At 48.2% G+C, this 15,536-nt stretch overlaps 6 protein-coding genes across 6 annotated transcripts; 2 read left to right on the top strand and 4 right to left on the bottom strand.

The window, feature by feature from the left end:
* Positions 1-1,392: 1,392 nt before the first annotated feature.
* Positions 1,393-2,277, top strand: PHACADRAFT_107133 (uncharacterized protein; the record flags this gene model as incomplete). Its single annotated transcript, XM_007402125.1, has 3 exons — positions 1,393-1,528; positions 1,676-1,872; positions 1,942-2,277. Coding segments are annotated over 3 exons (669 nt in total), but the record flags the coding sequence as incomplete, so codon positions are not given.
* A 1,258-nt stretch (positions 2,278-3,535) lies between these two features.
* PHACADRAFT_201841 (uncharacterized protein) lies at positions 3,536-3,999 on the bottom strand (the record flags this gene model as incomplete). The annotated part of the gene is made up of 2 exons (XM_007402126.1): positions 3,536-3,766; positions 3,817-3,999. The coding sequence occupies 2 exons, from the start codon at positions 3,997-3,999 to the stop codon at positions 3,536-3,538; spliced, it is 414 nt and encodes a 137-aa protein (XP_007402188.1).
* A 366-nt stretch (positions 4,000-4,365) lies between these two features.
* PHACADRAFT_107131 (uncharacterized protein) lies at positions 4,366-5,230 on the bottom strand (the record flags this gene model as incomplete). The annotated part of the gene is made up of 2 exons (XM_007402127.1): positions 4,366-4,645; positions 4,698-5,230. 2 exons carry the CDS (start codon positions 5,228-5,230, stop codon positions 4,366-4,368), a joined length of 813 nt encoding a protein of 270 aa, XP_007402189.1.
* Positions 5,231-10,719: 5,489 nt separating this feature from the next.
* Positions 10,720-12,226, top strand: PHACADRAFT_179285 (carbohydrate esterase family 15 protein; the record flags this gene model as incomplete). The annotated part of the gene is made up of 4 exons (XM_007402128.1): positions 10,720-10,819; positions 10,872-11,394; positions 11,473-11,540; positions 11,577-12,226. The coding sequence occupies 4 exons, from the start codon at positions 10,720-10,722 to the stop codon at positions 12,224-12,226; spliced, it is 1,341 nt and encodes a 446-aa protein (XP_007402190.1).
* A 569-nt stretch (positions 12,227-12,795) lies between these two features.
* Positions 12,796-13,293, bottom strand: PHACADRAFT_33549 (uncharacterized protein; the record flags this gene model as incomplete). The annotated part of the gene is made up of 1 exon (XM_007402129.1): positions 12,796-13,293. One exon carries the CDS (start codon positions 13,291-13,293, stop codon positions 12,796-12,798), a length of 498 nt encoding a protein of 165 aa, XP_007402191.1.
* Positions 13,294-14,061: 768 nt separating this feature from the next.
* PHACADRAFT_54566 (uncharacterized protein) lies at positions 14,062-14,361 on the bottom strand (the record flags this gene model as incomplete). The annotated part of the gene is made up of 1 exon (XM_007402130.1): positions 14,062-14,361. A coding segment is annotated over one exon (300 nt), but the record flags the coding sequence as incomplete, so codon positions are not given.
* Between the last annotated feature and the right edge of the window lie 1,175 nt (positions 14,362-15,536).

Here is a 15,536-nt window from a genome sequence, read left to right on the forward strand (position 1 = left end):
TCGCAGCCAGTACAAGCACCGAAGTGGAAACGCGGATGCAATGAGGGCAGAGCACCGTCATCAAAGCGCTCTCAAGCCAATGCCACATCGTCGTCTGATGTGCCGGGACCTCTTGTACCAGGAGTTGGCCCCTGCATCTTGCCTCCCACTGAGCCCAGCAACGCTGACTCAACACCACTGACAGCTTCGCAAAAATCCAATGTGGATTTTTGCTCGCTGCTAGCAGCCAGCAACATGTCGGAGAACTCGACACTTGCATCCGATGTCTGGTTTCATGTCCTACCGGCGCAGACGAAAGGTGCACCAGCCAATTTCACCGATGGCGTCAGATATAATGACACCGATGTTGAGGCTCCTGCACCAGTCTCTACGCCATCAAGGCGTCGCCCAACATCTTCTTACGTGAGGTGTCGCCTTTGTCCGTAAGTGGCCACTATTTATTTGTCTTCTTTGTGTAGTCACATTTATCTTGAGCCAGGACAAAGTGGAGAGCATGGAAGAACAGTGATGGGATCACTGGAAATGTGTGTCGCCATCTGAAGAAGGACCACGCGCAGAACTATTGGTCAGTGGTGACCAAGGAGAAGCTCAAAGGATGGGATGTACCTGCGAACAATTCCTTGCTGTCGGAAAAGGCTCGCAAACCCTTCAGCCTGACAGAATTTTGCAACAAACTTGTTCGCTTTGTGGTGGTTAATGATCAGGTAAGTTGCTCATTTCTTCTCCTCAGAAATTATGCTGACTACGCTTGCATTGAAACCACAGTCCATCAATGTTGTCGAGTGTCCGGAGTTCCGGGATCTCATCGTCTACGCAAGCAATCACCTAGAGGACATGGACATCCCGCATCGCACCATGCTCACAGACCTCATTAAGGAGCGTTGTGCAGTGGACTTTGGCGCGGTTGTCAAAGAGCTGAAGGTACAAACTTCAGTGCTTGGATTTGTTTTACTGTGCACTTTGTGCTGACAGTCCTTTAAGGTCAGCGAGGGCCGCATTTCGTATACATCTGACCTTTGAAGTAATCTCAAGCACCTCGGCTTTATAGCAATTACAGCACACTATATGGCAAAGGACGAGAATGGACACCTCATGATATGTTCTCAGCTGATCGCATTTTGAGCAGTGCCTGTGAATCACACCGGCGTAAATCTTGCCGGAATATTCTATGGTATACTCAAGGATTATGGCATTCTGCACAAAGTTTGAAGCTTCACTGTCTACCAAAGATTAATTTATTCACACTGATGGTAAATCAGTCAAATTACGCTCGACAATGCGTCTAACAATGACACCATGATGTGTGAGCTTGCGCGGCTCCTCAGACAAGATGGGATACCATTTGATCCCATTGGAAACTGGGTCCAGTGAGAAAGTTGCATCTTTGGGTATTTTCTAAACTCTGACTGCTTTGTTTGTCACAGATGCTTTCCGCACATTATCAATATTGCTGTCAAGGCTGGACTCAAAATGCTGACAAAGGTACAGAACAATCAGCACGGCAAAGATGCAAGTCATGACAACGATAGTGACTACGACAGTGACGATGATCTTGACAATGACGGTGCTATGGACGCTACATCCAATGCAGCGCTTCAGGCTGATTCTGCATATCTGTCTGCCTTGCAAAAGGATCCTGTGACTCGCTGCCATGCATTAGTACGTGTTTGCTGAGCATCTTGGCAGCACCACAGAGATCTTCGCCAGGCTATTGCTCTCTCAATGGCAGCAAAGTGGGCATTGATTGCTGTCGCAGCTGAGTCATTGGACTCTTCAACCTCTGGCCCCAAGCTGAAAGAGCTCCTTCGAGATGTGGACACGCGCTGGTCAGCGCTGTTTATGATGATTGATCACGCTCTTGAGCTATATGAGGTTCGTATTTCTCTCCTTTCAATCATGCAAAACCTCACCTTTGTTCCCAATTGGATATTACTTATTCAGGCAGTCAAAGCATTTTTAAATGCACAGAAGCAGAATGATATTCGCAAAAGCGCCCTCATTGAGATGGAGCTGCGAGTCCTCCATGATATCTGTAGGTTTCTACATGTATTTCACTGCATCCAGCAGCTTCTCTCGTATGAGAAGACACCAACCCTCCCACTCTCAATATCCATGTACGAGAGCTTACTAGAGGCATTGCGTGCTCTGCGTAGTAAGCTCCGTACTCTCGAGCACGCAATAAATGCGTCAATTGGCCGGCTGCACAAATATCTGAGCATCGCACGGAAAAGTAAAGCATATGCTCTTGCAATGGGTGAGCGCCATATTTTTTATTAATGGAAAATTTGTCATACTAAGCCTTTTTTTCAGTTTTACACCCTGGCTTCAAATTTACCTGGATAGACGAGCACTGGACAGCCAAGAAAGCTGCAGATGCCCGGCGCTGGCTTCGGAAAGCGGTGTGTAGATTCCCTCATTGCACATGCACATTAAACTTACTCCTGGGTGTATTACTTATAGATGCTCGAATATCGGCGAGGGATTCATTCTCTACAGTCCAATCTGCCCCCCAACGGCCTGTCTCCCCACCATCTCAGAGTTTCACAGCTCGCTCACAGGCTCACAGTATAGGCCGCATCCGCGCACTGCTTCGAAAACTCTCTGATGAGTCTGTAAGCACCCCGGCTACAGCTCAAAGAAGCAGTACACAGCCCGAGGCGGCCACCATCAAACCAGATGTTGATGATAGTCACATTCTGGAGGTAGATTATGCCCATGCCGTTGAGGAAGAGGCAACCCGGTACAAGAAGGAGGGTGTTCTCCCTGACACCGAAACAGGGCCAGACTTTGATATCTGTCACACCTGGCAGGTACGTCACTGCAGTACATTATCTTACTGTTACTCACTACGTCACAGATCAATCAATATCGCTTTCCTCTGATCTATCGCGTTGCACTAGATATCCTGCCCATACAAGCTTCTGCTGTCCCGTGCGAGCGCGTCTTCTCATTGAGCAAGGAGATGGACACTCTCCAAAGGACTAATATGTCCCCCGAAGTGACGGAAAGGCTTCAAATTCTGAAGCATCTGTATCTGCAGCAGCGCGGTGAGAAGCTAAATTTTTCACGTGGCAGGCTAGCTTTCGAGGGCAATCTGGCACCAGCAGTCTCAGTAGAACAGATAGATAAAATGGTTGCAGACAGCCATGTGGACAAGCTAGAGAGGCTAATTAATGAGACTGAGTCCTAATAGTTTCCTAATACATCTGTTACGCCGTCTTCACTTGAGCCTCTCCAGTCCCCATCCGCTCTGCGTTCAGTTGCCTACCGTATATAGTGTCTTTGTCAGCTTTCCCACAACCCACCGGATTATCTGGTGGCCAACTCATCGTTATCCGCCATGTGCGGATAATGCCGGATTTTGGACCTGTCCAACTCGTGGCTCATCCGCGGCAACACTAGGTGAGACTACCTCCAGGGTGTGTGCGTCGTATTCCCACACGAGCAGAAGATTGCCCGTGGTGAACAGCAAATACCGATCATCCTTCATAAGCAGCACAAGTGATCCTATGCAGTGGTAGGCGTACTCCATATGCTAACCAATATCCATCATGCCGTCAGGGATCTTAGGGATCAAGTTTTTCCACCTGAACCAGCTGAGGACTTCCTTGTCGTTCCCTGGAATATCAGGTTCTTCCCATTGCTGGGGCACTGGATCAGGCTGCCTTGCCTTCCATTGTGCACAGAGAGCGTCAGCATACTCCTGAGGTGGTATCAGAGGTCCCAAGTATGGGAATGGGGGCGCAAACGTAGCTGGAATCATTGTCTGTGCGTGTGTCAGAAGGGGGCTTTATGCAGAAGAAAATAGCTGCTCACTTCAGGTACGACCTCAACTTCATGCCTTCTATCATCGTAAGGTATAGGAAAGGCCTCGAAACACCCCTCAAGTGAAGCATTACACAATGCGCTCAAGTTGAAGATAGCGAGCTTGCTGCATGTGTTGCTGAACACCACAAGTCCAAGAGCCTCGTCATAGTCATAGAAACCGGCAGCATACATTGCTGGTAAGGCAGGATGTTCAAGTTGATATTCAGTTGATGTGTGAGGTCTCTCAGCTGACAGACCCTCTGGTAGAGTACCGAAACCAACTGGTTTCATAGTATGGGCTGCTTTAATAAGCCAAGCAAAGATAATCTGTGGTATTGGTATATGCAAAGAGGCTGTCCTGGCCATCAATGCATACACAGAGCTTTGACTGTTCAGACGCAGTCGATGAAGTAAACATTGCTTGTGCCCAGCTGATAGAACAGCCAAGCAAAATGGAACAAAGATGTTCACACGTTGCAGAGCTTTCAGAGAGCTTGTGCAATTTATACAGCTCGAGCTTTCAGGCAGTAACAATAGCGACTAGGCCACTATCAATGGCTATTGCCATGGTGCCGCCCTGCAGCACATCAGAGCCTTGCCAATCAATGCTGCAAATACACTCACGTCGCTGCTAGGGGCCCTGCAGAGGTTTACCACTTCACGGGTGCGCCAGTCAAGAATACTTGCTATACTCCGTTCCTGATGAAGAGAGAAGCCGATGGATGGCCTGCGTAAGCACCGTACGTGCGAGACATCATTCTTGAACCTTTTAAGGCAGACAAAAATCAGCCGTTGATCGTTTGAAATATGCAAAGATAGAATCTCAATGATAGTTTGGCTAGGAAGGGAGTGTCAGATGAAGAAAAAATTAGAGTAGCATATGGCCTCACAATGCAGCTCGAAGCTCCAGAACAATTATCGATTGATTGTCCTGCACCTTAAACAGCCCAGTCACCACAGGTCCTTCAAGAGAAGCTTGGGCTACAATTTCAGGAGGCCCCTTGGAGCGATAGAACGGCTGGAGTGACCAGAGGCAGATAATGCTTGTTACCTGGTTTGAACATGTGACAAGAACCCACTGCCCCAGGACCAGCCTGACCCAAGTCACTGAGTGTGTTTGGTTGAACGTGACCATAGCAGGCGGACGACCCTCTGTATCCATGAGTAAGGCTTGGCGGAGTCGAAGGATGTGGAGAGCGAGGGACTCAGTTTGGCCGCTCGAGAGTAGACCCAGTGAGCGGCAGTAATATGGAATGGTGAGGCCTTCAGAGACGACATCGTATTCTAGTATAATCAACCAGAGCTGTTTTGAATGAGACGCTTGTTTGAAAGCCTTACATATCTCTGGGGTAGGTTCAGACTTGGCCAGACTGATGATATTTGCTAGAACACGTACTTGGTGTAAACTGAGGATATCCTGCATGGTGAGGTAGCAGAAGCACAGGAATAGGACATCTTCAGGAAGCTCCTGAAAGATGGAGATGCGAAGAGACATTTGGTGGGTATCCTGTGCAACTCCCTCAGTAAAGCGATACAAACCACTTAAGCCGTTTAAGCCGCTTACAATCATGCGTACTCTGCATGCAATATCTTGAGGCAGGTCACATTGTAGATACAAAACAAACAGGTGAAGAGACATGTGGAGTATATTGAAGCTCATGGTGGAGCTCAATTGAAAGTCCGACAAGATCCGACAAGGTTCGCTGCGAGTGTATCCCAGCGTCTCTATCTAATGCCCGCAATGTTTTCAAGTTCTGAAAATTTGTCGGAGGGTGTTATCATTTTTGTAACTACCATACAGAGCTTCCAGCTCAAATATATTTAGGAGGGCTCTCACAGCTATTTGATACAGTACTCAAGTGCTGTCAATGCTACAATGTGACAGACAGTGGCAGGATGACTGTTTCCGGGTCTCCTACGAGCGTCTGTGTATTCCAGATAATTTATTGCAGGTTTGAAAGATCTCTCTTATTAACCCACAATGTTCAACTGATCTGCACCTACTGCTCTGATTGTTTATGGTACAGTGTGCAAAGTAGTACAACACATGTGTGAGAGGCTCAAGAAGCTGCGCTTGGCTAGGCGCTAGTACTGCAGTCGCGCCAATATTGTCATCCTGCCACGAATGTGTGTAGACAGCGCCACGAGTAGCCTCGGCGAAACCTACTCATGCAAAGCTCTGAGCCATGTACACGTGCCAAGCGAGAACTAAAGGTAAGTGAACTATGCTTTGGTACCTCTCGAAATGGCTGAGTAACTTGCTGCAATAGCGCAATTGTGACCGCCGCAGTGGAGTGACTTGGACGAACAGCTGTATCCTCGATGGCTCTAAAGTCAAAGTTTGGAACAACTCTAGACTGAGAGACTATTGATGACTGTAGCATGGGAGCCACACTTCCGATTGCTTCAGATCCCGGCTCTTTGTCAGTCTCAATTTGCGGCACCTCTTCTGAAGTTCAAGAAGTTGGCCATCGAGCCCAGTCCAGCGTTGTAAGCTGCTCATGGACAGGACTAGCTAGTTTTTGTGGTCATTCTTCAACGTCTCCTAAGCTATCCCACTTGCAATGCCGCGGTACGTTCATTGCAATTCCGCCGTTGATTTGCATTAAATGACTAACCTCTTTCTTAGCAGGACGCCACCCCCAGCAATCTATCCAATATCAAACATTCCTTTCAATTTTCTTGAAGCAGGACTTCAAGTCATGATGTTTGTGCTCACTGCCAATGGCAAAGATGTTGACATTGCCCGTGTCTTTAGCTGGAATGGGGAAGACGTTTGTAGGCCTTAGCTTTGCTACAACTATGACGCTTATCCTTTGAATCCCACCTAGGCCAAGAACTACATCAACCAGATCCTTGCAAACTCTCTGAAAGCAATTGTACAGAGCTCCGACCATGTCCAGCGCCATAAGTGGATACAGCAAGTTGTAGAGGCCATTATTAAGCCATGCATGTGAGCTAAATAAAAGTAGCCATTAACTTGTACTACTTGCTCACTTGATGAATAGCAGGTGCGGTATACCATATAGGACCTGCGAAGATGGGTCCCTGTTTACTTTGCCTGTTTGGGAGGTAGTGGGGAAGAAGGCTATTCTGACAGACTATTATAGCAGTTTGGGTACGCCCTGCTTTTACTGGTTTATTACATTTATTCATGGTTGTCACTGTACTGCAGGTTATTTGGTCCCAACTGTGGAGTCCGCTGTGCACAACCATCCCAGCTACAGCGAGTTTCACCAAAAGCTGGCCATTGTGTTTACGAGATTGTGCTAGGTCTCATGACGAACCTTCTTCCAGCCACAACAAGCAAATGTTTCTTATGCCCCATCAAAGGCCTGCGTCGTGTACGGCAACATAGAAGATGGCATTCCGTGTACGCAATTTGATGAAAGTCATGCTTGTTCAATCTCAGCTCCCCCCTCCCCTCTGCAGAGATAGAGCAGTTCTCATACCAGAATATCACTCAATGTCAGAGAAGCAAAGTACTTCAAGACAACATCAACAGCTTCAGGGTACTTGCCAAGGGAGGGGGCTCAAATCAGCACCGGGAGGATTCGCATGGGGCAATTGCATGGAAGGAATACCTTTTGTGATGTGTGTTTTAATCCTTGTCACTACATGCCTCCTTTTCACTCATTCCTGCGATGTTAGTCATGTTCCAAATGGCGGCACACCGCTGTTCGGTATCTGTGTGAATGTGCAGATGATCGGTAGGGTTGGGCAGTACAAAGACCTGCCTCCACGGTACAAAAGAAAAGCATGTCCTTCTTGCCATGCTGTTGTTGACTGTGCCCATCAAACTTACAACAATGACACAGACAACTCATAGTAATTTCGACGTTAATCTCTTATGTGCATATCATTATAGTATCTATGGCATCATTTCACCAATGACTCTGCCACCCGTGCGATCATCTAGAGTGCCCCTCTGCGCAATCTCAAAGCGAACGCTTGACAAAGGGTGTATAGTGGCCCATTGGTATCAGTGAAGAGATACTAGGATGCCGACTGGCCTGCTAATACACAAGGTGAACATTTTGGCATTGGACGAGCTGCCGGTATAGGATGCTGTAAGATATGCTGATTGAAATATGCAGGGTCAATGAGAGATGGTCTAAAACAATAAATAGCCATAATAGGCATGCATACAATTGCTGCCTGAGGCCGACAACCTGTCAGTGACCAACAGCCAAGAACTGTAACAAGTGTCGACATGCAACAGCCAGATGACTGAAGACCTGGTTTTGCATCTGTGAAGGATCATGATATACCCTGTAGATAGAGTCATAGAGCAAGGTGCGCTGATCTTTGTCTGCCTGTGAAAGTGTTAGCACGTTGCATTGAACCACAGTTCAGTGTACGCATGTTAGGCAAGATGCTCGCAATCAGCTAGCTCTCGGTGGCCGACAAAGCGAGGTCAACAATCACTGCCTGCCAACCACTGGAAGCGCATAAACAATATCTGAATAGACAGCATCTCAAAGATTGCGCACACCTCCAGATCAGTCTCTAAAGCTGGTAAGAGAGGATAGGGCATACTATGCTGGGCACAGTAGGTGCAGAGTTTCCAAAGTTTTCAAGTGTGTGCTGCAGCCACAGCAGGTTATAGCCTTGTCCAAGATACATGTACTAGTTGGGATCATAGCTGAACGATCAGCAGCCTGGTCTCATGGCAAGTAAGCGGGAGCTCACCTGTTGTTTGGAAACTTGTTAGCACTGGACTTCGTGCCAGCTGATACGAAGCACAGAGCAGATCGATCTAGAGGATGGAGTGAGTGAAGCCGATGGCAGCGTCATGGTCCAGCTGAATTGTGATCTGAATTCATGCTCACAAAAAGTATGTTGCTTGAGAAATGAGAAGCATGTCTGTTGGCCAAAGTTTGCGAGGGACCACTAAGGAGCAACTCGGAAACAATGAGCCACCTGATATCTGTTGGATTTTGGGCTCGTGCGCTCGCACGCACATGTCTCGGGATGACTCAGATTCCTATTGGACAGTATTTTATTAGATAGCGTGTTTGTTATTTCGTTCCTGACTCACCAGTTGCTAAGGCACCTGCCGCTTTCCTTATTTACTCGCTTTTCCCTGTTGTGCATGCTCAGAGACTTCCCTTCTTCTGAGTGTGCGTATATCCTCTCATTATGAACACTGTAGGGTACTGACTGTATTGCAGTACGGACTGAGCATCCGTTCTGCTAGGTAAATACATCATAGAGACTTCCCTTCTTCTGAGCTACAGACTGAGCGTCTGTTCTGCTAGCCTCAAGCATGCCCAACAGTCGAAGCCGGGCCCTGCATGTGAGAAACTCACTGCGAAGAGTTTTTAGAATATCCTCCTCATAGTCAAACACATTCTAGTAGACATGAAACCCATAGCAGTTGGTGGCGAGCTCAACGGCTTTCCCCCTGTCCGCAAAGTATGTATACACTCAGCTTCGAGCTGAAAGACACACAAGAGAGGACGCACTTCATGCGCGAGACAGTCATCTCTTGCCCCTCTACTCTACCAGTAGCTTTAAGGCAATGTTCCACTGTCCAGTTACCAAAACTAGTAGAGGAAAGAAATTAGCTTGTAAGGTGCTCAATATTCCAGCTGCTATCGGCAACTTTGAGCTCCTGTTGTAAGAAGACGGGTGCCCATTGACCAGATGACTTGATGATGCGAAGCCACGATAGGGGGGAGATGACAATGGATGGAGTAGGGCAAACAGCTGACTGGCTGTAGAGCAAAGCCCAGTGGGTAACCTGGCGTGATAGAACACATTTGTTGTACCTCGTGAGCAGTTGCATGGGTGCAGAAATTAAGGCTCAAACTAATGTGCGAGCTTGTATGCTCAAACATGCTACAGAGGCGCAACCTCATGTAGCTTCAGAATAGTGAGCTCTTGAGGTAAGATGAGGGAGACTAAGGAAAGTTGCTGATGCGGCATGTATAGTCACTTGCCGGCAACTGCATCTGGTTTGTCAACCGCCAATGTTCGGAATTGGATAGATCTGTGTAACGAGAGGACCGTCCAGGCATGCCATTTACTGGGCTCACTGGTCAACCAGTGTTTGACATCTGAGAACAACGCACTAGACTTTCAAATTCAGCAGGATTGGCAGCAGTATTACATAATATTAGGCAAAGGGTCGGAGCGCCTGACATGCGCCTGAATCGGTCGCTCTCGGAGCAACTTGAAGCATGCAGAGGCCTGTCACGGGCAGCAGCAACCGCTGCAGAGAACGGCTAGTGCAATTTTGAACATCATAGTGACCCAGGCAGGGCGGGGTTTGTACCTTGCGACACTGAGAATTCTCGGTGTCTTGGCAAGAAGGTGCCAGAGGTATCGATGCCATGTGGTCGCCCACTGACACTGTCTTCTTTGGAGTTGCCAGTACTTGAGACAAATTCAAGCCACATAATTGAAGATCATCTACGGCGGACCGTTAAATGGCAAGCTTTGAACAAGGGCGAAGGCTGGTGCCTGTCACCTGCTAGCCATAATGCTGTAAAACATTAGAAGAACCCGTGACTCAGTGTCGACCTGGTTGTGGTGAGCTGCTTTTTGAGGCAAATTTTCTCATGAGCAAGTAACCCATTCTCTGAACTTGTAGTGTAGGTATATGGTGGTACTGCGAAGGCCAGCAGTCTGACTCCATGAAGTAACCATTACGACAGCAGTCCTGACTAACGTTGTCTCGCTTGGCTCTATTGTCGTTTGCGACATTCAACGTACAATTTCTCCAATGCCTGCTGATGTCTATCCATATAGCCAATGGAAATGAGTCTACATCGGAATTTCATGTCTCCAAGCCATCACCATTTGCTTGACAGTTTCAAAAATATCTGTCGGGGTGATATATAAAATAATCTCCTGCTACTCAGCTGCTTTTGTAGGACTTAGTATCCCTTCGACAATCTCACTAACATGAAATCCGCCACCTACCTTGCTACTCTTATAGCTGTCCTTCCCGCATACGTCAATGCTCAGGCCCAGGAGTGGAGACAGTGTGGCGGTATTGGGTGGGGTAAGCATCAAATGTTGTTTGCTTGGAGGCCTATCTTAATATTCAAAATCAGCCAGGGCGACAACCTGTATTTCCGGAACAGTCTGCACAGTCTTGAACCCCTACTACTCGCAATGTTTGCCAGGCACTGCGACCACTGTTGTGCCACCTCCACCTTCGACAACGGTCTTGTCCCTCACATCATCTGCTCTGTCCACTGGACCCACAGGCACCAGTTCTATGATGTGCTCTGTCGCCTCTACTATCTCTGGCTTCAATAATGTGGAGCTTCTGAACCCCTTCATCTTCAACGATGGCACACCCATGCAGACAAAGGATGACTTCACCTGCCGCCAGCAGCAGATCAGCGCACTCATCCAGGGCTATGAGGCCGGTGCCCTTCGGAGTCCGCCTCAGTCTATTAGCGCGCCGTTCTCAAAGAGCGGCTCCACTGGCACACTCAGTATCACTGTCACCAACGCCGGGCAGTCTATCAGCTTCGCACTGACCATTTCCTTCCTGAGTGGCACTCTCCTGGCCAATGGCTGGCCGCTGGTCATTGCTTTCGAAGGCAGTAGTATTCCCATTCCTGCAGAGTACATTTGTCTATCTTCACGCTGCTGAGTTCATTACTGACGTCTGTCACAGACTGCCACCTTGACCTACTCAAACAGCGACATGGCCCAGCAAACAGACACCACAAGCAGAGGCAAAGGTCTCTTCTACAACCTCTACAATTCCAGTGCCACCACCAGCGCTATGACCGCCTGGGCCTGAGATGTCAGCCGCATCATTGACGCGCTCAAACAGACCCCGTCTGCCCAAATCAACACGCAGTGCCTCGCGGTTACGGGCTGCTCGCACGATGGCAAGAGCACACTGATGGCGGGTGTGCTGAAACTGTGTATTGCGCTTACCATCCTGCAGGAGTCAGGCTCTGGTGGGGACACGTGTTGGTGGCTGAGCAAGTATGAGAGTGACACGGGAAACAATGTGCAGACAGCAACAGAGATCGTGACAGAGAACATCTGGTTCAGCACGAACTTCGCCAACTACGTGAACAACCTGCCCGTGCTCTCATATGACTACCACATGCTTATGGGCCTTGTCGCGCCGCGCGCTCTGGTCTCGTTTGAAAACACGGACTACAACTGGCTCTTGCCCATGAGTGCCTGGGGTTGTGTCACCGCCACCCACACGATTTTTTCTGCACTTGGCGTCTCGGACAATTATAGTTTCGCGCAAATCGGTGGGCATGCACACTGCGCATGGCTGTCTTCGCTCATGCCGAACCTCAACGCGTTCTTCAACAAGTTTCTGCTCGACCAGAACGTCAATACGAGCGTGTTCTTGACCAACAATCAATTTGGCGGAGCGCAGTGGATGCAGTCAAATTGGATCAATTGGACCACACCCACCTTGACTTAGGAGAAGGGGACATGTAGTATATTATGGACAGTCTACGTGTACATTTACGGTGTATGCATAGTACATTTATGCCAAAGTCAGTATCGGTATTATAAATCTATGTCCGGGTGCCTACAAACTCCCTTGGAACATGATGGACATATGCTATATTGAAGACAAGATGCTTACAGAATATATACAAACCAAAAGCCATTCTGCACTTGTAAAGCAGCCTCGGTGTCCTTCGCCAGCTTCAGACCACTACAGGTCACATTGATGCCTACTTTGACCGCTCACTCAACGTCAACACGGGCTGAGCATGAATGAGGTAGGCATCATGGAGAGGGCAATGCAGCCAAGGAGGGTCGATGTCCAGAGCAAATCAGGAGTGGGAGCTGTGAGGGGTACTGCTGAATTTGACTTTCATACATGAATCACTAGTTCGTACTGTCACTCTTGGAACTTGTGCATCTGCTGACGGTCATGTAAGTAAACGGTAGCTGGTAGTACGCTTGAATCATAAACCCAAGCACGACCCGGCCACTACCAAAAAGCTAGCTAATATCTCAGATAATGTGATGTAGCAACACTCAGCGGCAACCTTTATTGCCCTTTTTCCAGTCACGCGCATGTGCAGAGGCAGTATTTTGTGACCTTGCCTGAGCTTGAAGATTCAGTGGGAGCTGGTGAAGTTCTTTGTAAACAAGCCTCGTCATTACTGTGTGCTTGCTACTTACTTTAGCCAATGCGTCCTTTATATCTTTTTCCATAGCTATGTTTGCATCCGGCATGGTTGAAACCTTGCTGATTACTCCTGCGTTATGAGGGCACTCACTGTCAAATCCATAGGGGTGATTCATGTGGCAAGAATAACAATACTCCTGTGATCCACGATCTGACTCCTGAAGCATCTTCTCCACAAATGAGAGAGGCAGTGAGACTGGTAAGACCTCGAGACAGTTGGCTAAGACTGTCTGCCAAGTCAAAGCATTGGGCACATGTGTAGAGACAATTGCTGCAACTGTGCTGCGTGACAGGTGCTGGAACTCCAGGAGAGCCTGGTATACTGATGCAGGTGCTTCTTCCATCTCGGGCACATAGGCGTCGTGTACGCCTTACAGGACTGCATGCATCGCTGTCTCCTTTGCTTCCTCCACCCATTTGTTGAGCCCAGCTAGCAGGTAGACAGACAGCAGTTCTGTCTCAGCACTCTTCATCATCTGCTGCCTGGCTGCGGCCGCCACCTGCTGCGTCCCGAGCCTCCTTGTGCCATCGGATACTCTAACGAGTTCGCACAGGTCCTGCGAGGTGAAATATCGCATCGGGTAGCAAAAGTTTAGTACGGCCTGCAGAATATTGCTATCCAAACCAACAGGTATTTCTTGCTTCTCTCCATCACTTGTGCCACCTGTGGTACTTCTCTCGAGGAGTTTCTCAGCGTACCTGACTTGAAGCACCACAGAGTGCACCGGGAAAGCTTCGCCATCGATAGAGCAGAGGACACAGTCTGCATCCAAAGTCACACAAGCAGATCGCGGTTTCCGCAACAAGAGATGTGGGAAGGTCCGCATAGGAGGGATTGTGAATTTAGTGAGCTCTGCGCCACGGAGATATTGCAAGAGTCAGAAATAGGTTGCAGAGGACATGGTGGACATCTCGGGGATATAGGTACCACCAGCGAAGGTGGACGTGAAAGTGTCAGACTTATCCGTGAGGGACTTTGTCCAGGTCTTCCATGTCTTGGCCGCCAATACTGCTTCCTCTTCAAGCTGCAGTCGACAAGCCACTGCAAAGCTCTGCAGCAGCTTCTGGGTTATGAAGTCGCGGAGTGTAACTTTGAGCAGATCAGCGGCAACCTCCATCTGATATTTCATAGCTGCTTCCAATACTTTCTCCAGAAGTGTCCAGTCAGTTATCTTCGGCTGACTGACAGGATAGCAAAGGCGCATGAGGGTTTCAAAGGTGATGCAGTCTTCAGAGACATCAATGTGGTCCAGTTCTGTAGACACCTCCTTCGGGGGCTGAGCGAGGGAGAACATGTCCTTAAAAAAAGGCGATGCTATGATCAGAATCACTTTGACAAGATAGAAGTTGACGTGATCAAAGGTCGATATAATGATGTCTGTGGGTTTCTTTCCGTCAAATGGAGACGGTGCACGCGCATTGGTACCAGGATTGAATGTTTGTGTCTTACTCGACATTGTATGAGAATGGTGCAGGTAGAAGTTGTGCCGAAAGTCGGTGGACGGCTGGATGCTAGATGAGCGCAAGCCAGATCTCAGTAACCATGCCTGCATCACGTCAGTATCTTATTGCACCACGTGTCTGGCTGGCCAAAGTGGTTGAAGAGGATTACTGTAGAGCTATAATCTTAGAGACAAAGATTCAAAACTAATATTAAAGTGTTGCGGGGTATATTAGCATATAATAGCTTTACGTAGTGACTAGACTGTGTGCATATATTGAGATATGGCCACGCTCACTGTCACACAGTAAGCACTGAGACATTTTCCTTTCTTCGTATTGTCTACTATTTATTGGAGCCATGGACTCCCGTGCCTCTACGGATGCTAGTAGACAGGTGTACATTACCCTACGTTGGTAGCACTTTAAATACAGGAACAAAAAAAAAAAGACTAAACTGTGTGCATTGAAGTGAATGGGCAGAGCAATAGGCCACGTCGGAATAGGCATTTAATTCCCGCGCCTCACTTTGGGACGCTGGACTACCTGCAAGGTAAATGCTCTACATTTAGGCTTATCTTTCGGCAAATGAAGGTCCAAAAATATATGTAATTTTTTTTTTGCAAACAGCATCACTTCTTCCCAGGAAAAAAAGTTCAGCTCTAAGTGCTATATCTGTGAAAAGTATTACATATATTTTTGGACCTCTATTCTCACAAGAGAGGAAGAGGTTTGTCTCATGAGGTCCACCAGACTAAAGATGTTCAGCAGGTACCCACTAGCAGTTTGATTCATAGCTACTCGGGAGTCCTTCCACGAGATTGAAACGCGGCTTCTCTTTTGCTCTTAAACACGCCATATCTCCCCCAGCCAAACTGTCGGCCATCTCACCAATCAATGCCAATAAAGCCTCCAATTATGCAAGGCTTAAGCGCTTATCGGGCACCCCTCACCCGACGAACGTTTGTTGCGCAGTGGCCATAGTAATCCAATGCTCGGATGAAAGTGTGCCACAGAGCACTGCACCAAGCATCGCAGAGCATCGCGGGAGGCAAGGCTCAAGCGCACAACACAGGCTCCCGCTACCTAAGTGCATGGGCGCGCAGGAGACAGCAGCCGTCACAGCCTTATTGTCATTGGAACGCTC

The sequence above is a fragment of the Phanerochaete carnosa genome (genome assembly GCF_000300595.1).
Source record: "Phanerochaete carnosa HHB-10118-sp unplaced genomic scaffold PHACAscaffold_29, whole genome shotgun sequence".
NCBI lineage: Eukaryota > Fungi > Basidiomycota > Agaricomycetes > Polyporales > Phanerochaetaceae > Phanerochaete > Phanerochaete carnosa.